The sequence below is a fragment of the Dendropsophus ebraccatus genome, chromosome 15 (genome assembly GCF_027789765.1).
Source record: "Dendropsophus ebraccatus isolate aDenEbr1 chromosome 15, aDenEbr1.pat, whole genome shotgun sequence".
Lineage (NCBI taxonomy): Eukaryota > Metazoa > Chordata > Amphibia > Anura > Hylidae > Dendropsophus > Dendropsophus ebraccatus.
Window position 1 is genome coordinate 67,496,346 of NC_091468.1, and position 25,366 is coordinate 67,521,711.

The 25,366-nt window shown below is 43.7% G+C and overlaps 1 protein-coding gene across 1 annotated transcript in view; it reads left to right on the top strand.

The window, feature by feature from the left end:
- Positions 1-25,366, top strand: part of ADGB (androglobin) — a 138,932-nt gene that overhangs the window by 63,446 nt on the left and 50,120 nt on the right. Inside the window, exons 12-19 of the mRNA XM_069954785.1 lie at positions 245-335; positions 3,130-3,271; positions 10,280-10,310; positions 13,310-13,463; positions 15,818-15,881; positions 18,387-18,495; positions 20,693-20,828; positions 22,913-23,027. Coding sequence (XP_069810886.1) covers positions 245-335; positions 3,130-3,271; positions 10,280-10,310; positions 13,310-13,463; positions 15,818-15,881; positions 18,387-18,495; positions 20,693-20,828; positions 22,913-23,027 — 842 coding nt within the window. The remainder of the gene's footprint in view (positions 1-244; positions 336-3,129; positions 3,272-10,279; positions 10,311-13,309; positions 13,464-15,817; positions 15,882-18,386; positions 18,496-20,692; positions 20,829-22,912; positions 23,028-25,366) is intronic.

Consider the following 25,366-nt stretch of genomic DNA (forward strand, 5'->3'; position numbering starts at 1 on the left):
AGCGCTGGAAGGGGAATGTGTCGAGCGCAGCTTCTTCCGGCTCATTCTTACGGTCAGTCAGGGTGTGAACACTCAGACCCCGACTGATCAAAACTTTGAAATATCTCCCTAAAATGTCAAGTTTTTTCTGGGTGACAGTGCCTCTTTGACTTCAATAGTATAACTTCAAACTGTCTACTCTTCATAAAAGTGTAAAAACAGCCTAACGTTTGCTCTTCTTCCTTTGTGAAATGTTTAATTGCAGAAGCTGCTATGAAGAAACCTGATCAGTTTGTGGAGATCACCACACCATTTCTGAACTTTCGACTAAGTCCACTCTCCGTACCATCTGAAGGGTAACGCATCACCTGTGTTTCCATGTTATCTCACTTTATGTTCTTTTTACATGTTATTACACCAGAAGGGAGATTCTTTACTGCCCATACAATCACATGCCGAGCCAACTCATCTCAGTAAACTATAAAGCTGCACTGTCATTGGTTGCAGTAGACAACAGTTGTTCTTTTATTCCTTCAATGCCCAATGACGGATATGGCAAAAAATCCAAAAATAGAAAAACGGAGAAATTGTCCTCGCGCAGACTAAGTGTAAAATCTCTAGTTTATTAATACATACGAATCCATAGGTAACGCGTTTCGAGAGTCTTATGCTCTCTTTATCAAACCTCTAGGATGATAACAAACAATACACAGGTCCAGTCCATATATACCCTCATACATATATTGGACATGCCCACATGCGGGCCGTAACGGAAGTCTAGACATAATCTGTAGTATACCGGGTAGCACTACAATCACACAACCCAACAGTACATCATATGGTATGATTCTGACATATCGCATAACATAAATAAATAAATAAAAGAATAAAAATAGAAATAAATCCCGTACACTCACCACGCGCTCCCTCACGGGCTCTGTGTCCGTCAAGGACCTGGGCGCATGCGCATTCTGATCCTACGTATCTAGGCAACCAGAAACGCGTTTTTGGCGTTTCTGGTTGCCTAGATACGTAGGATCAGAATGCGCATGCGCCTAGTCTGCGCGAGGACAATTTCTCCGTTTTTCTATTTTTGGATTTTTTGCCATTGATTACGCACACCTTGAGTCTGCGGTGGAGAGTCCTCAGCTGCGACCAGCCTCTATCTTGCTACCTTGAATGCGCTTTATAGTGGTTGTGACTTTTCACAACCACACCAGGTGAGCCTATACCTATATACGTTGCATGATTGCCATCCATTCATACAGTGTCATGCTATGAGGCGCTCTGCCTTGCGTTTTTTCTGTTTTTTTCCCATCTGCCAATGACGGATATATCTGCCATGAGTGGGTGCTCATTGCCATACAATGCAGGAGTTCAGCTGTCATACACGGCCAAACCCCTGCCTCGATGGCCGTCACTGGAGTGCAGTCCGGTGCTAGCAGTTTAACCCTTTAAATGCTGTGTTCACTAGCGATCTACAGGGGGAAGGACTCACAATGTAGTCCTTTGGCGAGAACATCACAGGATTCTAATCCTAACATGGCCCTGGTCCCAGTCTGCCGGCTACGGAAGCCTATGCAGCCCAGCTGTAAGCTTGTGCTATGTAGAGAAAAGAGCCAGGACTGTGTAAGTGCAAGCTGAGCCTCTCTACCTTCACCAGATGGCTTACACTGTGCCTGAAAGGTAAAAACATGGCTTCATATCTCTGACCACCCATAAAGCTTTGGGCATCTTCATCTTGTATACTTTGTCATCATCATCCACAAATCACTGTTTAACCCAGGGTTGCTTTTGTAATGTTTCTTTACGTTTGTTGGTTTTGTTACATTAACCTGTTGGTGACAAGTGATGATTTTCAGGGTCCCGCTACCGTTATTGAGCCCCTGAGAGCCCCCTCCATGGTGCACAGCTATTTCTCATTCTCTCCTTTTCAGTGGATCAGACCAAAGCTCGGATGTTTCCCAGCAGCAGTCACTCCTAGACTACTTATTTCTTAGGGCCCTATTACACAAAGCGATTATCGGGACCACGAGACAACGATCAGCTAACAATTGAATAAACTGTTATACATTACCTTTCCACGCTCCCGGTCTTCTCCTGTTCTTTGCGTCCTTCCCGGTGCCGGCTGCAGCTTCGGAACGGCCTGTGTGAGCTGACAGGCCGATCAGCCAATCACTGGCCGCAGCAGAGGGCAGGAGAGGACCGGGAACGTGGAGAGGTAATGTATAACTAAATGATCACCAAGTCATGTAATAGGCTCAGTAATCTAGCAGATCGACGCTCATTTACATTATTGATCAGGCGGCAATCAGCACGCCTAATAGGAACCCTTACTTCTCTGGTCAATCACAGGACAGCAGCAGAGGAGAAGGTGCTGCTCCGAGATTGGTCAGAATATATAGCTTTCTATGGGCTCGGCCACACTAACGTTTTTACATGAAACTGACGGATCCGTTCATTTTTTGTAAACAGATAGCTAAAGACGGATTTGCTAACGGATGTCAACGGATGAAAACGGATAGCCAAAAATGTTAGTGTATCCGTTTGCCATCCATTTGCTTCCGTTGTCATACGTTTGCTTCCATTGTCATCTGTTTGTAATTCCGTTCGTGTGCGTTTTTCACAGTTTTTTTTTTCAGCTCCTCCCCTTCCTTCCAAGAAGAACTTCCTGTCTTCTCTTCCCTTCTGCGCATGCTCCAACTAGAAAACGGAATGGGACGAAAACTTGAACACTGGACGCAACACAGATTAACCTTCCGTTTCGATCCGTCACCATTGACTACCATTATAAATAAAAACGGATTGCATCGATCCGTTTAAGTTCCGTTTTTTAAAATGGAAAAAAAAAAATACTGCAAACACAATTTTTTCGTCCGTTCAGAAAAACGGAACTTGAACGGATTGCATGCTAACGGAGCACGATTTGGTCAAATGGAGCACACTAAAATATCATTGAAACCTATGAGGATTATAATGGATCCGACAATTTCCGTTTCGCTTTCTCTAAAACAGAAAAGGATGACGGAATGGTGCCGGAAGGACGAACGCTAATGTGAACATAGCCTATGTCACCATAAAGTGTATATAAGCTTCTTCTGCATACTGTAACACATGCAAAAGTATAATTTACTGTATTGTATTGTCTAGACAAATTGTAACTACTACTTCCAGAAGAAGTTCTCTTGTGACATCAAGCTTAGCATCTATCGATGAGGCTGAAGAGGTGTCCCAGAAAAGCTATACAGATATCAGGGAAAATGTGGGATCAAATGCTGGAAATGAACCTCAGGTAAGAAGAATCTTCGAAACGAGAAATATTGTGAATCTGAAAGCAGATGCCGAGATAACAGTCCCCTTCCATATACTTGGCTGATACTGGTGCTAAAATGCCAATTGAATAGTTCTTGCTGACCTGCCAAGTACTGTAAGTCTTTGGAGTGTTAGAAAATCGGTATGTACACTACTCACAAAAAGTTAAGGATATTTGACTTGCAGCTGAAATGTATCTCATAAGTTCCCGCTCCAGAGCTATTATGTCATAAAAGTAGAAGCAGCAATGGTGATTTAATCATCTTAAATAATCTTATTGAAACAGAAGCCAATACCAGTGGTGGGTATACCCCAACAACATGTCACTGTCTCTATAACTTCTCATGTGCCCTTGAGCATCAATTACAGCTTGACAATGATGTCTCGTGCTGTTCACAAGTCGCCTTATTGTCTACTGAGGCATGGCATCCCGCTCTAAAGGCGGCCTCCAGGATTCAGATTCAAGAACCTCTACACAGCAACTGCTCCTATAGGTTTTCTATGGGATTCAGGTCTGGAGAAAGTGCTGACCATGCCATGAGTGGGCCCCTAGTCTCCAGCAGCCGTTCTCTAAGGCTATGTTCACACAACATAAGTTTTGTATTAATCACGGCCGTTGTTGCCAGTTAGCAACTTACATTGTATTGTAGTCAGAGGGAATCCCGGCTGGAGTGTATACACATAGTATAAGCTTGGGCCGGGATTCCTAGCGGCCGCACGAAAAACTGACATATCAGATTTGTGCGGCCGCTATTCATTGAATAGTGGACGCACAAGCCTGACAGGTCACACAATGGAGAGTGCGGCACACGGATGCGCCCACATGCCAATTTAATAGAATTGAAAATTATCCGTCTGGTACTGCAGTACTGTCTTCGATAAACTTCACTGACACCGTCCGCTTTGTGTCTTATGTAGTGTGAACCTGGCCTAAGGCTATGGTCATACGTAGTATGAGACCAGCAGTTTTGTGACCTTTCCGTGTCACAGAACGGCCGGTCTCAGAAAAGATCATCCTGGTTGGTACTGCAGTATTGGCCAGATGATCTCTAGCGCCACTGAGTTCTGATGTTGGCGTATCAGCGTGCGGGCGCATCAGAACTCCCCACAGCACACAATGGAGCGTGCGGCCGGAGCTGCTCGCTCCATTGTGTGAACGGCGCCGCTAGGGATACACTCCGGCTGGGATTCCCTCAGCCTGCAGCACTACGTAAGTACCGCAGAAATCATGGGCGTTGTGGAACTTACGTAGTGTGAACATAGCCTAATGATGTGGCCTCAATGATCTGGAGCATTGTCCTGCATGAAAATGGAATTAGGCCTGTGATGTTCATGCAGAAGCACAATGACTTAAATAATTATGATATTTAGAGTCTAAAAACAGGAAGTCCCATGTTTCCCAGGTCACCTGCGCTCACAGAGAGGGCAGTCATGTGATTGACAGATACATTGAGCCGTGACTCTCTGTACTGGCTGTACTAAAAAAAAAAAAAAAATTAATGTAAATTGAAAAACTTCCTTGATATCACATCTACTGCTGATTTAGCGTTTGAAAGCTGTAACGACAGGGACACTTTAATCGGAATTATAAGTGACAGCATTGGTTCTTACCATAAGGGCAGCCCTGGAGCCACAAATCCCCCTCAAATGCAGACGAAGAACATTGTGTCCAACAGTTTTTTGCAAAAAAACAAATGAAAAAATGGATTGCAAAAACCCAGTGTAAACCTAGCCTAACTGTGATTTTGACCCCAGAAGTAGGTAGGGTGGTGAAGGGTAGCAAGTGTAATATGGACAAGCAGAAACTGGGACCAGGACCAGGCGGCAACTCTGCCTTATCTGATATCTTCCTGTTGTCAAGCTTTAAAAGGAAAAGCCTCCAAAGGTACTGTGCAAGAGAATCTAAGAGGACCGTCACTGGCGGTACACTTATAAGAAATGGCAGATTATTTGGAATACAAGGCAATCAGTCAAGGCAGATAATATGCTAGTCTCTCCTAATATATGCTCCTTCCCATCCTAGGTATAATCTGTCCCGACAGCCATCTCCCCATCAGACGTGCATAATATCTACTCCGGAACAGACACTACAACCTTGAGTCAGACATCCTTAGCATTACTTACCGGATATTAGTTCTGTGTTTCCCTATATGAATATCATTTTTAATATTTTAAATGCAAATATGTACTTTGAGTCTTAGTGCGGGATGGAATTAGCGGTGACTCATGTGCCGTATCCAATGTGTGAGTCATACGGGGTGACACTTTGTTTTGTAAATGACAAGCTGCTCCTGACACTTCATTGTGTCACATATTAATTAAACATGAGAGCCAAAGACGCCATCCCCAAAATTGTTCTTTTCCTTTACATCACTGTAGGCTAGATATTTTGATAATTAATAAAAAAAAAAAAAAAAAAAGCTTATGAAACGCTAGCAGGCGAGCTGGGAGGATTTGTAGTTTGCCATTGAGTTTCATTAAGTTCATTAAATTACTAAATTGACGTAGGATCCACAGTTTCTCATGGATGCGTAATTCATCATTGTTAGTTCTATGAGTTCTCACTTATAAAATGCCCCGTAACAATAAAAAAATGTATTGTTATCTGACAATACTGGCAAGACCGAAATATTTTGCAAAATACAAATCTGCATCATAAGGCTATGTTCACACACCACAAAAAAACGGCCATTGTTATTGGACAGACATCATTTCATGAAGAGAAAGAAAAGCTATATAATAGCACACCTGTATAATGTCACAAAAATAATTCATTTTATTGAAGCACAGAAAAATATAAAAACATTTAAAAACATACACTCATAGTACAGATCAAAATAAGCTGAACTATAGCCTCTGTCCAAAGCCGACAGTGGTGTACTGCCTGTTTCCCTAAATGGGGGAAACAAATAAAAAACTTGTGCATATAGGTATAGGAGAATACATGTAGTGGCGTTAGATATACATAATAGACAGCTCCGTCTTCCTATTTGCACAAAATGCCCCAGTGCATGAAAATGTTAAACACCAAAGCGCTAGAATATACAACCTGCACCAAGGACTATCACCGGACAGATGGCTTGAACACGCCCAACGCGTTGCTTCGCACAGTGCGACTTCGTCAGGGACAAAGATACTGTGCTCTATACAGTATTTTATATGTAAAGAATTACTTACAGCACACGCCACCTGTTACCAGCATCCCGCCGTGGCCGCGCTAACCGGAAGTGCCTTCTAACCCGGAAGTGACATATTGCGCATGCGCATTAAGATGTTATTCCGCAATAATTGAAATAGCTATAAATAACTAATCGTTGTATAAGTGATGCGGCGGCAATAGATAATCGCTACATTCCCACATTACGTCAAATAAACTTAGAGCTTTATAGCATTTCTGCGAATCGCGCGCATGCGCACCTGTGGCGCCGGTCTCTGTGTTTAGGAATGTATGCCATAACAAAAGCCGCGCGTGCGCATACGACATGGTAACCGCCATTTTGATGGAGTAAGTATGTATAATGCATGATACAACTATCTAGCTCTCAACGCATGCGCAGAATGTAAGTGACGGCCATATTGGTGTGGTCTAAATCTACATGTGATCTATATTGCTAATACCCATACAATACTAAAATCCAATAGCCAAATTTTACTAATCTATTTGTTTTATTAATGACTAACTTATGTATCTGTAAAGTAAAGAAAATGATTATCCAGTGATATATTTATGGCTATAGCATATGTGTATGAAAAAATGAAAAAAAACTGAAAAAATAATATTATAGTGATAACAATATTATAGTGACATTATACAGGTGTGCTATTATAGGGCTTTTCTTTCTCTTTGTTCTATATATTCTGACTATTTAGCATTATAGCACCCTATATACCCTACATTGGGTGGTGCCCTACTCACAATTATTACTAAGACATCATTTCATGGCAGATAATGGCCGATAATTTAAAACAATGGTCGTTGTTATAAAACAGTGGCCATTATTTGCCAAGAAATGGTGTCCGTCCAATAAAAACGTCGCGTGGACGGTGTGTGAATGTAGTGTGCGTTGCTTCTCCTTATGTGAACAAATGTTATCACTACAAGCTCTGAAAGTGCATTTTCTTGTTTTTTGAAAATACTTGAAGGGGTTGTCCCGGAAATGTTTATACTTAGCCATGCTACCGTTGTTGCGGGGGACTTGTCACTAATGTATACTTACTAGAGTTAAGCACACACAGGTTTCGTTTGATCCTGACCGTGCGGCATTTGATTAGCAGTGGCTGCTAAGCTTGGATACAGCCCTAGGGAGTCCTGAAAAACATGGATACAGTCATAGGCTGCAGTTTCCTCAGCTCAAATCTAATACTTACCTGTACTGCTTCCCCGCTGCCGTTTCACAGTCTGCCTGCTCTGCGCCACTGCCAGTGTTTTGAAAACATCCAATGACGTGCCACTCCAACTGGAAATGACCACTCCCACCAGAACTGTAAATTATTGTCAATAACACTGACAGCAGTGCAGTGCGGGCAGCATGGGAAACTGCAGCAACGAGGGAGTGGGACAAGTAAGTATACACTCACCGGCCACTTTATTAGGTACACCATGCTAGTAACGGGTTAGACCCCCTTTTGCCTTCAGAACTGCCTCAATTCTTCGTGGCATAGATACAACAAGGTGCTGGAAGCTTCCTCAGAGATTTTGGTCCATATTGACATGATGACATCACACAGTTGCCGCAGATTTGTCGGCTGCACATCCATGATGCGAATCTCCCGTTCCACCACATCCCAAAGATGCTCTATTGGATTGAGATCTGGTGACTGTGGAGGCCACTTGAGTACAGTGACCTCATTGTCATGTTCAAAAAACCAGTCTGAGATGATTCTAGCTTTATGACATGGCGCATTATCCTGCTGAAAGTAGCCATCAGATGTTGGGTACATTGTGGTCATAAAGGGATGGACATGGTCAGCAACAATACTCAGGTAGGCTGTGGCGTTGCAACAATGCTCAATTGGTACCAAGGGGCCCAAAGAGTGCCAAGAAAATATTCCCCACACCATGACACCACCACCACCAGCCTGAACCGTTGATACAAGGCAGGATGGATCCATGCTTTCATGTTGTTGACGCCAAATTCTGACCCTACCATCCGAATGTCGCAGCAGAAATCGAGACTCATCAGACCAGGCAACGTTTTTCCAATCTTCTACTGTCCAATTTCGATGAGCTTGTGCAAATTGTAGCCTCAGTTTCCTGTTCTTAGCTGAGCGGAGTGGCACCCGGTGTGGTCTTCTGCTGCTGTAGCCCATCTGCCTCAAAGTTGGCCGTACTGTGCGTTCAGAGATGCTCTTCTGCCTACCTTGGTTGTAACGGTTGGCTATTTGAGTCACTGTTGCCTTTCTATCAGCTCGAACCAGTCTGCCCATTCTCCTCTGACCTCTGGCATCAACAAGGCATTTCCGCCCACAGAACTGCCGCCGCTCACTGGATGTTTTTTCTTTTTCGGACCATTCTCTTTAAACCCTAGAGATGGTTGTGCGTGAAAATCCCAGTAGATCAGCAGTTTCTGAAATACTCAGACCAGCCCTTCTGGCACCAACAACCATGCCACGTTCAAAGGCACTCAAATCACCTTTCTTCCCCATACTGATGCTCGGTTTGAACTGCAGGAGATTGTCTTGACCATGTCTACATGCCTAAATGCACTGAGTTGCCGCCATGTGATTGGCTGATTAGAAATTAAGTGGTAACGTGCAGTTGGACAGGTGTACCTAAAAAAGTGGCCGGTGAGTGTACATTACTAACATGTCCCCCACATCCCCGGCCGCATGGCTATATACATTTTTTCCAGGACAAACCCTTGTCATGTCAAGGAAATGCTATGTAAAATTTGTTGTTGTTTTTTTTTTTTTTAAGCTATATAGGCATATATAAAATAATGGTAATTCAGTACATTTTTTATAGTCCCCCTATGTTTTTATATAATAAAAAAATCCTTCTGGTGCCCTTCATTACAGTAATCTGTAGACAATTCTGTCTACTTTCTCCTGCTTCCCGTTGCTCATTTCCTGCATTTCCACATGTCAGAAGCATACCCTTTGATGCAGGATAGAATGTTGTTTAAAGCGACTCCGTACCCACAATCTGTCCCCCCCAAACCACTTGTACCTTCGGATAGCTGCTTTTAATCCAAGATCTGTCCTGGGGTCCGTTCGGCAGGGGATGCAGTTATTGTCATAAAATCAACTTTTAATCCGGCAGCGCTGTGTCTAACGGCCGGGGCTTACATTTGTATATGCATTAGGCTGGCACCACCTCTATGTCCTTCCTTCCCGCCCTCCTTATCATTAGGAATGATCCAGGAACATTTACTGCTGTTTGAGCTTTGCACAGGTGTATTAACGATCCAGCCCATGTGCCGGGCTGCCACAGGTGGGGAATAGGAGGCAATCTGCCTGGAGTATTCCTAATGATGAGGACAGAGAGGTGGTGCCAGCCTAATGCAAATACTAATGTAAGCCCCGGCCGTTAGACACAGTGCTGCCGGATTAAAAGTTGACTTTATGACAATAACTGCATCACCTGCCTAGTGGACCCCAGGACAGATATTGGATTAAATGAAGGTACAAGCGGTTTGGGGGTCAGATTGTGGGTACGGAGTCGCTTTAAAGAAAACGGCCAATATTTTCTGTGAAATGACAGCTGTCCAAGAAAAACGTCCATCATTTTTACCTAGTGGTAACATAGCCTCATGGTGCCCAGAGATTGTCACAGTTTGTCCAGATAAATGCCGGTGTATTACCTACACAGCGCCCACACCCTCACAGTGCTCCCGTCACAAGGCAGATGTAGTGAATTCAGGGCTAATTTTAATGGAAAGCAAGAACCTTTAGGACTTTTTGACATGTATATGCTATGAAAAAATAATTGCTTGCTAAATTGTTGCTTTAAAAAAAATTGTTTTACATTTTTTTTTATTGCCAGCAGGTAAGCCCATCGCTTCAAGAGAACCTTACAGGTAAATGAACTTATATACAGTAGAACTATAACAATCTATATTTAAACTTTTACTGCAAAATAAATCATAAGAACTGTCAGCTCACTAAGGGTTAAGGTTACATGCTGCCCATAGTCTAGGGAGAGTGCAGGGGAAAGACTAGAAGTGAGTTGGTGGAGAGAGACACAGATATAGCTGACACATCTGTAGTCTATAGTCAGGGACGTAGCTAGGATTCACGGGGGCCCCATAGCAAAGCACTGCATATATATACACAAACTCTGTAAAAATAAAATAAAATCTCTTGCAGTGGCAGAATCCTGCCTGCAGCCACAAGAGTAACTGGCAGAGCAGAGAGCCAATGGCTGCTTGCTCTGTCAGTCCACTGTATTTAACTATAAGGACCCATTAGGAGCCCTTATGGTTAAATACATAGGTGCAGACTACTTTTTCTGCTTAACCCCTTATGTACTGCAGTGTGTAAGTGACCCAAAGTTCAGAAGATAAGGAGATATCTGATTTACTGCTGGGGCACTGATAACCCCTGACCTCTTCAAGGAGCTCTGCACATTTTCCTACTTAATTGGGGCAGCAGCAAGAACAGAGGTCAGGGGTTATCAGAGCAGTCAAGCAGAGATCTCTTTGTCTTCTGCTCGTTAACCCTTTTTTGAGTTGCAGCCTGTAAGAAAACATTGGGTCACTTACACACTGCAGTACATAAGGGGTTAAGCAGAAGGTCACATTATGGCTCTTACCTTCTCCCCTGGGCCCCCCTCCTGCACAGGCCCCATAGCAGCCTCCTACCCTGCCTCTATGGTAGCCACGCCACTGCCTATAGTTAGTATTAGATCTCACCCCAGGACTTGAAACACTACCTACACTGTTCAATGCTGCTCCATAATTTCCTCTATGCTGTTTCTGCTTCTACAGGTTGTCCTCATTTCTGTGTGCGCAATGTACAGGAGACATCTTAGCAGCGAGTCTCCACCCACTCTGGAAAATTGACATTAACCTTCAAAGCGGAAATATGGTGAAAAATGCACCATATTTCATACATTGAAGCAGATGCAAAAACACAGTGTGAACTTAGTCTTAGGCCTAGCCGTAGTTTTTCAGGACTGTATATTATGTCCGCAATCAGCAAGATTGTCCATAGTGCATCCGCAATCCGTATTTTTTGCGGATCCACAAAAATGGGAAGGTGATAGTTAAATTAAGGTGATCTGTATTTTTTGTAGATGTTACAGACGTTTCTTTCTTTAAAATTACGGATCCTCAAAAATTATGAACGCTCCCATAGACTTCTATGGGGGAATCCTATTGTTTTGTGTGGCACAGATTGCGGATCCATAAAACTACGGACAGTGTGAATAGCCTGATAGAAAGCAACGTGTCCTAAATTACAGATAAATTTATGGAACATGTAAATAATTCCTTATTAGTTATTGGGCCATATTTAGGCTATGTTCACACATAGTATTTCCATCAGTCTTTTTTCAAACAATTACAATTAATAAAGAGACCGGTCCGGTCTCAGAACGCCTTGTGTTGCTGGCAATAAATTTTTTGATATTTTCTATCACCCCTTGGACCTGCGCCTGTTTTACCCGCCTTGGAGTGGAGGAGGATACTGATTGTATTTTTTTCAAACAAAACCAGGAGTGGAACTGACAGGGCAAAACCATAATGGAAAGATTTGCCCAGTTTCAGTTTTTTCAACCCACTTCTGGTTTATGGTTGAAAATAGACTGACGGAAATACTGACAGGAAATTGCCTCCACCCCTCTGTGCGCACATTATGCAAATGAGCAGATAATGCCCATAGGAAATCAATGCTCCAGTGATTTCCTATGGGCAATGGACTCATCTCTGCTCATTTGCTGTCAGTAATAACCTGGTACCCGCAACAACTGCGGAGACCCGGGCCGAGCCTGAATCGCAGCATTTAACCCTATAGGTTCTGCAATCAGTGCGATCCCAGCATCTATAGGGCAGAACAGAGGTAGAATTCGCCCTATTTACCATTGGGGCTGTGCGAAGCAATGGGTGATTGGTATGACAACTGGAGGTCCCCCTCGGGCCTACTGTGTCATAGCTACGGAAGCTGATCAGACTCAGCCTTATGGTGCGTTTACACAGACAGATTTATTTGACAGATTTTTTAAACCAAACCTAGGAACAGACTATAAACAGAGAACAGGTTATTAAAGAGGACCTGTCACCCCCCGTGCTGGATCCCCTTATTCAGACCTCATCTGGCCGAGTCCCGCTCCCGGAGCCGGTCCCGGGATGGTGATATCCTGGTCTGAAGCCGGAGCACGCGCTGTGGGGAGACGTCCGGCGTCCATAGAGAATGAATGGAGCCGCACTCATCTCTGCAGCGCGTGCACGGCTCTATTCATTCTCTATGGATGCCGGACCTCTCCCCACAGCACGCGCGCCGGCTCTGACTGGGATATCTCTGTCCGGGTCGGGAGCCTGTCACCCCAGCACGGGCGGGGGGTGTGTGTGTGGACGTTCTCCTTTAAGGAAAGACTGAGATTTCTCCTCTTTTGAAATCTATTCCTGGCTTTAGCTTCTGTGTAAAGACATTATTAGGCTGAGCCTGATCAACTTACAGCCATATTACATTGTAGTGCAGATCTAATAAAATAAAAATTCAAGCTTTCCAGAACTTATCAGCTGCTGTATGTCCTGACACAGTGCTCTCTGCTGCCACCTCTGTCCATGTCAGGAACTCTCCAGAGCAGTAGCTAATCCCCTGAGAAAACTTCTTCTGCTCTGGACAGTTCCTGACATAACCAGAGATGGCAGCAGAGAGCACCGTGTAAGACTAGAAAGAATACACCACTTCCTGCAGGACATACAGCTGCTGATAAGTATTGGAAGACTGTGGATTTTGTTTTTTTAAATAGAAGTAATTTTCAAATCTGTATAACTTTTTCACACCAGTTAATTTAATTAAAGAAAGCAAACACTATTGCAGTATGGCATGCACATTATTGTTATCTCTGTCCTAGATGGTTTCAATGATGTTGTAACCGGTGATGGTCAAACAACAGAAGAATCTGGTCAAGCACCCAACATCACTGAGAATGCTGACACAGCGGTGGAAATAAAGCAAGTCACAATGCAAACCTGGATGGAGTTTTCTGACTTTGGCCGGTGCTTCCAGTAAGTTACTCATGTAGTCAGCAGTGATAGTTAATATAAAAGGCCAGAGGCAGGGAGAAGTTAGACAAAAGAATGATGGACAGTAGGAAGAATCTGCCCCGACTTATCACATTGTAACCAATCCCTTCTTTGTCATCTTTTCTGTATTTTTTTTTAATTGGAAAACATTGAGATTGGAGGAAAGAAGGACCAAGAGGAATCCCCAGCAGGCGGAGCCCATGTTTCTTCTTTTTTTGAGATGACATATATAATCAGTACAGCCGCACACAGAATGTGTAAAGGTTCTTCTGAGATTCTTTCCTTGCTCATTTTAGTTTAGTTATCTGATTCCGTTCTCTGACTCCAGAGCATTGTAAAGGAGCTTAGTTCTTTAATTAAACAATTGCCGAAAATAAAGTGAGATGTCGGCATGAATGTGGAAAAACAGCAGCATCTTTCATTTTTTCCCAGGAGCACTTACTGTATGCAACATTCATATGTTTAATTGTGTTTTCAGAGTTAAAGTGTATCTGTCATTTAAAGCGACCCTGTACCCACAATCTGACCCCTCCAAACCGCTTGAACCTTCAGATAGCTGCTTATAATCCAAGATCTGTCCTGGGGTGCGCTTGGCAGGGGATGCAGTTATTGTCCTAAAAAATAAACTTTTAAACTGACAGCCCTGTGCCCAACGGCTGGGGCTTAGAATGTCTATGCCTTAGGCTGGCACATCCTCTCTGTCCCTCCTCCCCGACCTCCTCACCATTAGGAATGCTCCAGGCAGATTGTCTCCTTTTCCTCAGCTGTGTAAATACCTAACATGGGCTGGATCGTTAATACACCTGTGTAATGCTCAGACAGGAGAAAATGTTCTAGGGGCATTTCTAATGATGAAGAGGGTGGGGAGGAGGGAACGAGGGGTGGTGCAAAGTTAGGGCACAGATATTGTAATCCCCGGCCATTGGGCACAGGGCTGCAAGTTTAAAAGTTGTTTTTTAAGACAATAACCGCATAACCACAATAACTGCATCACCTGCAGTTGGTGATCTTGGATTAAAACCAGCTATTCGAAGGTACAAGTGGTTTGGGGGGGTCAAATTGTGGGTACAGAGTCGCTTTAAGATATATTTGCAGAAATCAATAGTGATTTTAAGAAACTCTGTAATAAGTTTTATTAGGCAAAAAAACTCTTTCTGCACTAAAAAAGCTGTTTTCCTACCTCCCCCCCCCCCCCCCCCCCCCACACACACACTTCTTCTCTGTGTATTATCAGACAAAGCCGTCTTCATTACTGAGAAGTAAAGTGAAGACGTGTTTGCTGTGTCCATTATAACCTATAGAGAGGGGAAGGGCTGAGGGGGGTAAGTGAGCAGGAAGAGAAGACAAACAGCTGTGCAGTTTGCAGACTGCCTGGGCACCTGGGCACTTAAAACGCTGGATTCACAGGTCAGAAAGGTCAGTGCTTATCTAGGAGCTTGATAGGAGAATTTTGCAGAATGTAGTGTTTTGCAGGGCTGCCTTTTCTCCTCTCCGTGCTCACTCACCCCCCCCCCCAACCCCTCCCATCTCCATAGAGCATAATGGATACAGAAATCCTGCTTCTAAAGTGAGGAGGAGGGGGAGGTAGGAAGACAGCTTTTTGAGTACAGAAGTAAACTCTTTTGCTTAATAAAACATTTTACACAGTTTCTTAAAATCACTTGTACTATTCATATTTATTGATTTCTGAGAAGCGACACTGAAATGGCAGGAACACTTTAAACAATTTGAAATCAGAAGCCAAAGTGAACACAGTTGTGTCCTTTGTTATATTATGAATACCATCAATTATATCTATAGCATTTGTATATGGTGTAATATGCTTTTCAGTACAAAATACGATATCATATTGTACTACTAGTAAAAAAAAAAAAGTGTCAAATTTGATGAAGTGTGCCAAAGGTTTAGTGCAAAATTGTAAAACAACTATACACAAGTTCTTGTACTTTGAAGGGGTTATCTAGTAGAAGGAAAAGCAATATCAAGTTCGGGTTCACACAAACCGGAAGAGATCGACATTTCAATCCGTTTGCCTGGAGAAGGTGGATGCAGCCAGAGGACTGCCTGGAAAACATGGATGTGGCCTATGGCCTATGGCTGTATCCAGGCTTTCCAAACAGTCCTCAGGCTGCATTCACCTTCTCCAGGCAGACGGATTCAAATGTCGATCTCTCCCGGTTTGTGTGAACCTGAACTTTCAGAAGAACAGCACCATTATTTAGGGGGCAAAACATAACCTGAAGCGATCTACAGTCCACCCTTTCTGCCCTGCGATAGACACTTATGTAGACACAAGTGAAAAATCTCATTACAGACTTATTTTTCTTTCTTTACAGGACATTGTACATCTTCCACAAGCCAAATACATATCCGTATACCTGTCAGAAAACAGATTTCAAGGTAAAGGTCTGTGTTACAGATGCATTGCTTTGTGGTAGTATTTCACAGGCACACTGATGCCAAGCAAAGTAGATTCATGCTCATTTAAAGGGGAACTATCAGAAGGTTAGAAGAACCTAATCTGCTGATAGCCCCCTATCGCGCACGGGCACCAAGAAGGGGCGCCGATCCGGCCCACTCACTTAATTAATGATCGTTAGGGTACTATTACACCAAGCGATTTTTTTGACGACTAATGATTAACGATAAACGATCTTAAACGACTGCTACGGGAAACGACTAGAGCTGAGGGAACCTGGAGCATGCTCAAGTCCATCCGAACCCGAACGATCGGCATTTGATTAGCGGGGGCTGCTGAAGTTGGATAAAGCCCTAAGGCTGTGTGGAAAACATGGATATAGTCATTGGCTGTATCCATGTTTTCCAGACAACCTTAGGGCTTTATCCAAGTTCAGCAGCTCCAGCTAATCAAATACAGAACGTTCGGGTTCGGATGGACTTGAACCCAAACCCGGTTCACTCATCTCTAGAAACGACCTATAATCGTTCACCCAATTACACGGAATGACGATCGTTATTTATGATCGTTCTTGCGGTCGTTTAGTCGTCGGTATTGCGTACGTTTCAGCTATGACTTCTTATTCCACAGAACGATTTGCGAACGATCAAACGATAAAAATAGGTCCAGATCCTATCAAACGATCAACGATTTCTTGTTGGTCATTTAATCGCTGCCTGCTATTACACGAAATGATTATTGTTAAAATCCAAGCGATCTAATGATTTTTTGAACGATAATCGTCCCGTGGAATAGAGCCCTTAGAAGGAGCAGGCTGGCTTGTGCTCTAGGGATGGGGCAGTGCTCCTAACAGTGCTGCGGACCGAGGATTACACTGCTAACCACATGGGAACAGCGCTGAGGGGGAAGTTAAGAGACATACCTTCCTCCTCTGTGCCCCGTGCGCAATAGGGGGCTATCAGCAGGTTAGATTTGTCTAAACTGCTGATAGTTTCCCTTTAAGGAGCCTATTATATGGCTTAAAGGGAACCTGTCCCCCCCCCACACCCCCCCCCCCCCCCCGTGCCAGGGTGAAGGCTTTCCGACCCCCGCTAGAGCCCCAGATACTTACCTGGAGCCGGTCCCGGGACGGAGATATCCCCGTCTGAAGCCCGGCGCGCGCGCTGCTGACGTGAGTTCGACGCCCATAGAGAATGAATGGAGCCATCATTCTCTATGGGCGTTGGACTCATCTCAGCAGCGCGCGCTTCGGGCTTCAGACGGGGATATCTCAGTTCCGTTTAATTATCTTGCCATCATCGTCGGCCATATATGCCCTATTACACGGGGAGATGTGCGGTCGATAATTTTAAACCTGCTTAAAAAATGCGATCAGCCAAATAAGCGTCTTTTTCGTCTGATCATGGGGCCTATTACACAAAACAATTTCTGTCTGTCTGATAATCACTGTATGTTATAGGGTCAAAAGGGGATATCGATAAATTTCATCAGCTTAAATACACTGTGCTGTCAGTAATAATGCAATGTATGTTCTCCTGCTTCGCCCATTCCCGCATTGTATGTGGATTTCTAGACTGAATACAGTAGGGAAGCTGATCCTGATCACATACGAGTGGAAAGGTTTTACAACAAACAATAACCTATCCTCTTGACTATTCTCCAGGTTACAATTTAAGGATCAATTTAATAACTTGCGGTCCTTTACGGCTAAGCAATTACTGAATCCTAGAATAAGAACGCCGACAAGCTGAGGACACCATGTTAGCCTGGTTATATTTAGTCTTTCATTTAACGGACCTTTCTAACCCACTTTCCTGGTTAATTCTCCTGGCTTTAAGCTCATTATAAAAATTTGCTTTATTAGATTAGTTCACCTCCTGAGATGTTTGGATCGGAGAATTAATTCCGCTTTTTATATAAGCCATCTCTGTGCGAAATGTTATTATTGCTATTTAAGTGGCACAAGGCTTAAGTCCTAGATGAAAACCATCTTCTCCATCTGTTGAGCGAGTACAATAGTAAAGCGTAAAAAGGGCTATAAATAACTAAATAGCTTAAATTATTGATTGGAAGTGATGAAGGACGGGAAGAGAGGACAAAGTGACAGTGAAAACAGCGCCGCTCCGGAGACTTTGTCAAACTTTTTGACCCTTGTCTCTTATGTCAACAGTACGACTCCATGCCATTAATTATTAATAAGGAATAGGCCCTTGACTGTTGCTCAATGCTTATGTCGCTATTACTTTGTATTTAGCACCTTCATTGTCTGCATCGATGACAGATGATGCGAAATCATTACTGAATAAATACTATATGTAAAACGGATTGCGTGACCTTGGCTAATTCAGGAGCTGGATGTCACGAGCGGCAGGAACACGGGAATTGCATGTATAAAATATGACCTTTTATGCTTCTTTCTGTGCAGTTACATAGGTATAATTGAGTAGAGTCCATTTACTGTTTTATTATTTATTTTTGCTTCTTAGACAGCGGATGAGCGAGACAGAGGAACTTACTACTTATGTGTCGACAACCTGAGGCCTACAGACATATTAGTGAGCTTTTCAGCACTAACACGCTGGGGGAATTCGCTTGGTAAGGGTACTTGACACCATGAGCTTCAATGGGCTAAAAGTATTTGTTGGGCTATACATCTGTACTAAAAAAATTCAGTCTTCCAAAGGGAAAAGGGCCCTATGTGTAACTTTACATGTGAAGCAAGAAATCCTTTTGATACTATAAAGTATCGTGTTTCCCTGAAAATAATATTTTCTTGCTCCCAAAGATAGGTCTTATTTTCAGGGAATGTCTTATTTTTCCATGAAGATTTTTCACATGTCGCATGCACAGCAGGGACAGCATGCGGTATGGCAGCTTATGGCCACCAGGGGGAGCTCACCACAGCACACTCATACAGCACAGCAGGGACAGAGCGTAAAGTATGGCAGCTTACAGCCACCAGGGGGAGCTCACCACAGCACACTCATACAGCACAGCAGGGACAGAGCGTACAGTATGGCAGCTTACAGCCACCAGGGGGAGCTCACCACAGAATATTTGACAAAAGATAGCACGCACTATAATACTTATGAGCACCCTCCACACTTCCGAACTCCACCAGTCCGGTCAAAAGCTTCCAGTACAACACAATAGTAGTGAAGGAAAAAAGTGATTAGCTCACCATATTGCCGCCAACTTCAGGTTATGGAACCCACTGTGCTCCAGTGATAAGGAGCAATATACTCACAGAGTCGGTATGACTTGAATCTTTTTTATTTCTTTTTCTTTAAAGTAAATGCAGCAAAAAGTTATCATGCTCACAGCTGATGTTACTCTCAGACTCGGACGCCCAAATGCGTCCTCCTCGCGGACGTTTCGGAGGATACAAACTCCTCCTTCCTCGAGCTCGCGCATGAGGAAGGAGGAGTTTGTATCCTCCGAAACGTCCGCGAGGAGGACGCATTTGGGCGTCCGAGTCTGAGAGTAACATCAGCTGTGAGCATGATAACTTTTTGCTGCATTTACTTTAAAGAAAAAGAAATAAAAAAGATTCAAGTCATACCGACTCTGTGAGTATATTGCTCCTTATCACTGGAGCACAGTGGGTTCCATAACCTGAAGTTGGCGGCAATATGGTGAGCTAATCACTTTTTTCCTTCACTACTATTGTGTTGTACTGGGAGCTCACCACAGAACACTCATACAGCACAGCAGGGACAGAGCGTACGGTATGGCAGCTTCTGGCCACCAGGGGGAGCTCCCCTCAGCACACTCGTGTAGCACAGCAGGGACAGTGTACAGTATGGCAAAATAACAGCAGACTGTGTACAGCTCTACATCTGGTGGTAGGGGACAGTGGGGATGGCGGCAGGCCTCTTGATGCCTTGCCTGCACATTTACAAGCGATGGCTGAGGAAGGGAAAATCAGTGTTGGCGGCAGGTGACGGTCTTCATGTCCTGCTCTGCAACGGACAGTGCAGGCAGGGGACTAAAAGGAATTACAGCTGCATGCCCTGGTGTTCTGATCGGTGGGCATGCTTCCCAACAAAAACATTGCTAGGTCAGGGGAGGCCTTATATTTAAAGGGGTTGGCCACTTTATAGTAAAATAGGTCAGTACAAAGTATTAGTAAGTGTACTCAATGTATATGCTGACAGCAGGTCCCTGTGTACCTCACAGAGCTAATATCAGACCCCCCTTTACCAGGCTGGGGTGCCCTGCTCTGTTTTGTTTCTGTCCATAAAATGGCTGACATGGAGGAGCATGTGACCAGGCTCTGTCCCCTGTGTCCTCCATAGACATATACAGACTCAGACTATAGAGCTCCATAGTGTACTGTGGGGAGTTCTGATGCGGGCACGCACCCTAAAGATCATCCGGCCAGTACTGCAGTACCAGCCTGGATGATCGTTCCGGCCAGGTCACGGAACGGCTGGTCTCTTACGCAGTATGAACATACCCTCAGGATGATAATGACACTTGAAAAAGAAACCGCATCGGTTTAGAAACGCTTTGTTTCTCCAATTAATTGTTTTTGTACATTGTTTATATGGTGCATTTTTTTACTTTAGTTTTTTTATAAAATTTTTCGAAGAAGATGATAATCAAATGATGTCTGCCTCCTGTAATGTGAATGGCCTCCTCTAGCTGCCACACACCCTGCAGGATGTATACATATTTCCTTGCATGGTCAACACTGGCCTCCAGCTATGGGTTACCCAGGATGTACAATAATACAGATTGTTCTCAGCACTTACAGATGAGCAGTTCCCATAACTCTGTGTCCTTACAGTGAAGCAGGACGCTGGATCTCAGAAGGGCATATTAACAGCAGAGCAGTTTTCTTGGAAAAGTCTCCTCAATGGACCAGTTATATTAAAACTCCATACCTATGTGACCAAAGCTGCCATGATAAGCCTGCCCCCAGGGTGCGTATCCTTTCCCAGCCTGATGTGAACAGTTGCCTATAACAATGCAATTAATTACTGATAAAGTTTTCTAGCTGTAATGTGCAGAGTTTTAACATGTGCATCATCAGAGATCAGTAGTTTTCTGTCATTTGTTAATTTTTTATGTTATTTGTGTTTTTACATCATCTTGGAACAATAAAAGACGGAATGTTCCATAGAACCACAGCCATTACAATGCTTCCTTTATCCTAGCTTTGTATCTGATCTCATAGGATTATTGCAGCTCAGCCCTTCTGGCTAAACTAGGAATGCACCCACATGAGAACCATGCAGACCTAAGAGAACATGCATTCTGATAGGTCGTATTACTGTGAAACCTGTTAGTGACATTGAGGCGGGAAAAGTGAATTCCATGCCACTCCTCCCAGTTTCCTAGGACTGGATCCAGCTTCATCAGGCACCCTGAGCAGAGTGGCATGGAGCAGTATTAAGTTCAAAGGCAGATGGCTGACAAGCTGACGGCCGAGCGCTTCAATTCGCTAGTACTGTACATTCGCTCATCCCGAATATATATATTACACACAGTATCCAAAGGCACAAAAGGGAAAAATCCACTGCCCCTCAAATTCCATGCAAGTTTAGGCTATGTTCACAAAACGTATATTTTTGTAAAAGAACAGACGTTGTTGCCGATTGTCAACACGGATGCGCCCGCATCAGAACTGCAGAACTGCAGAATCTTTAACAAGACCAGCCATTTCGTGACTCGGCTGGGTCATAGAACGGCCGGTCTCTTACAAGGTCTAAACATAGCCTCAAAGCCAATCTGTACCCACTGCCCCCCCCCCCCCCCTTCAAGCTACCGTTCCTTGGATAGGGTGAAGTCCTTCCTGGATGATTTTTTCCAGAATTCTGCTGGTGCCATCTTTTGGGTAAAAAAATCATCTTCGTTCAGCGTTCGAGGTATAAAAGATGATTTTTCACCCAAAACACAGCACCAGCAGAATTTTCGAAAAGATCCGGAAAGGACTTCACCTTATCTAGCTGTTGGGGGGGGGACGGGGGGGGGGGTCAGTGGTTACAGATAAGGGCATCAGTATCAGTGATAGCCCTCAGGTGTGCACTATACAAAGATGTAGACTTTCTACCCCAGCTACTTCTGTGTGCAGATATCTTGCTGGTATTTGCATACATAGATGCCCTCAACATCTTGTGTCACAAATGCCCCACGCAGGGACACACCAACATTTGTTCTCCTTTGGAACCCTGTCAGAGCTGACATACATTTAGAACAGCACAAATAATAAAATTTATCAGCAATAATATAAACTACGCGTCTGAAAAAAGGGGACGTTACCAAGGATGGCAGACACAGAATATATGACACACTGCCTGAACCCTCCATAAGGAAAATTTTAACTATTATTGGCGTGAACCATAGTACATTTGATGGGCAGCTGTGGCTGTGCCTCTTTTATGCCATGCTCTGCCCACTTTTTGGTGGCGTCAATCTGCCCAAACAACACACATTTCCAGCAGCTGAGAATTGCTGTACGCTAGGGATGGGGAACCTTCGGCCCTCCAGCTGTTGCAAAACTACAATTCCCATCATGCCTGGGCAGCCAGATTCTGGAAGTTTTGCCATCCATGAATATGACCATGCCGGGTCGGTACTGTGCACAATCCCAACTGGATCAGAATGAGGATCGTGCGCAGTACCAACCCAGTCTGGTCAAACATGTCACTAAAACTTTTCATGTGGCAAGCATGGGTTTTTAAATGCCACAGAATCACACTTTTTATTCCTATTAAATACAATCCTGTTTAAAAAAAAAAAAAACTACATAAAAACACTAAAAACTGCCTATAATACATGGAGGTGACCTAATGGAATTACACTTATATACTAGAGAATAATTTGTGCACTAGTGTTGGTTAAAGTTGAAGTCCTCTTTTAAGATCTTTTACCTTTTATTACTTTTCCGGACTTTTATTTTCGACCACTTTATGAGATTTGTGCAGCAATTTATAGCCAAAGTTCTGTGTGAAATTCCTCTTGAAATCTTTTTATTAGCCAATACTTTTATGTGTCTTTATTGCAGGCGTCATGTCCTACGCTTCACTGCAAGTTCACCCTTAGGGCACCATATCCACCTGTGTAGTACGGTGCCATTTGTCTTTGGTGATGAGGAAACTGTTATGCCATATCTTGACAAGGTACATGTTCCCATGGAAACTAAAGAACTACTAGGTCACTGTACATGATTTATGATATTCTCATTGTATTTTTCTTCATTCTACAAAATGCCAACATTTAATTTTTTTTAAGCTTTTGGCCAGTCTACTAATTTTCCTAATACAATAATAACAATAACTGTGTAGAATTGTCTTCATATTTTTATTAGCGTTTATCATATTACAATATCTAGTACATTTGGGTAACAAAGGCAAAACGTAGTTAATCGGATTATTAAAAAATTTATAAAATTGTTCTTTTACTGTATGAAGCATCTAAGGCAAACGTGAGGATTGCCAAATGAGTCTTCACGGCCAATTTTATTTTATTCTTGTAATTAGAGATGAGCAAATTTACATTAAAAATGAAGCGAATCGATTTGCTTGCTTGGCAGTCAGCTTATACACCTGCTTCCTTTGATATCCGTGCCGCTCCAGGTGCCTGGAAAAGCTGGATCCAGTCCAGTAAGGAGCACTGGGGCACCATTAGGAGCACTGCCCTGCCCCCATAGTGCCAATCCGGCCCTCTTTGTTGATAATCATTAGCAAGGGGGCAGATTGACACAATGGGGGCAGGGCAGTACTCCTAATGGTGCCCCTGTGCAACGCTCTTAGCGGACCATGAAGTATGGGAGTGCATGGGAATCGGCACCAAGGAGGTAAGAGACATAACTTTATCCTTGGTGTCTCCTGTGCAGTAGGGAGCTATGAGCAGGCTGGATTTGTCTAACCTGCTGATAGTTCCCCTTTAAATTTGTTGTGATGGGTTTATAGACCATATCTGTACATCAGATTTTTTTTTTTTTTTTTAAATTCAGAAAAATGTTTTGTTTTAGTAAACTGTGCGGCTTCCTATCACCTCTGTGAAAACTGCCTCACCAGCTGTGCCTCACTTACAACTAGAGGGCGTCTCAATGGTGAAGCCCACCTCATAGTTAGCGAACCACTGCTGTAAATATAAAATAGACATGCCCGAGTCTGATTGTTTGCCATTTGACCACCGGTAGCTGAAGAAGTTGCATGCACCCTAGGGAGTCCAGGAAAACATGGATATGACCTATGGTCTATGGGCTGCATCCAACTTTTTCAGCCACCAGTATTCAAATGCCAAATGATCAGACTCGGGCATACTTCAGCATACTTATCTATTACTTTTTTAACTTTTTTGCAAAGGTGATTAAACTTTTTTTTTTTTTTTTTTAGATGCTCAGCAGTAATAAAAAAAAAAATACATATCCATATACTACAGTTTGGTAGTGGTTATGTGTAAGTGAAATAATTTGTTGCAACTTTAAAAATGTAAAAGAAAAAACTCTACCTTGGAGAGCTTGTTACTTGTATTGAAGTCATATGAGGGCTCCTTTTGCTGACCTCCCAACAGCTGGAAAGAGCCATTGTGTGACCTGCTTCAGCCATTAAGAGCCGCGCAGGAGAGTGCCTGTATTTGCATAATGCCACCATTAAAGTGCATGTGCCACTACCTTCAGGTCATAGAAATGAGCTCTGTCTGGAACAGATGCTTAATACTTTCTCCGGAGATTTTCTTTACAGCGGTTCATACGTGAAAGATCGGTGTAGCTTTTAAAATTAGTCCAAATCACACAAAAAATCTTTTGGCACATAATAAAGATTCGGATCGTTTAACCCTTTCCTGACCCCATTACCTTCGATTTTTGGCATTGGATGTTTGTTCCTCACCTAAGAAGGTATCACACGATCTCCGCAATCTGCTTGTTGCACAGAGGGTGTCCTGCCAAGTGGACCTCGGAGCTCCCCGCATCATGATTAATTATGATGTACAGATCACTTTACAGCAGCCTCCTCTTATCACCTCAAACACAACAGAAAGTCACAGCTTAAAGGGGTACTCTGGGCTATGTGTATTTTAAGTGTTCCGCCAGGAAGGGGGTGGATATAGAAGCCGCCGGTCACTTACCTCCCCGGTTTGAGCGTCGGGTCCCTGATCACACTGCCTCGTTCTCTCGTCCGGCTGCCGCTTCATGGTTTGAGCTTCGGCTTGAGACGTGACGTCTCAACGCAGCTCAGCCATTCAGAGTCTGGGACGGAACTCCGCTACGACCGCTGAATGGCTGAGCTGCCTTGAGACATCACGTCTCAAGCCGCAGCTTAGACCAGGAAGCGTCAGCCAGACGGGATAACGGGGCGGCGCGATCTGGGACCCGACGCTCAAACCGGGGAGGTAAGTGACCGGCGGCTTCTAAATCCGGCCTCTCCCTGGCCGTACACTGAAAATACACATAGCCCGCAGTACCTCTTTAGGCCCCTTTTATGCCATGTTAACACAACGTAAGTTCTGCGGT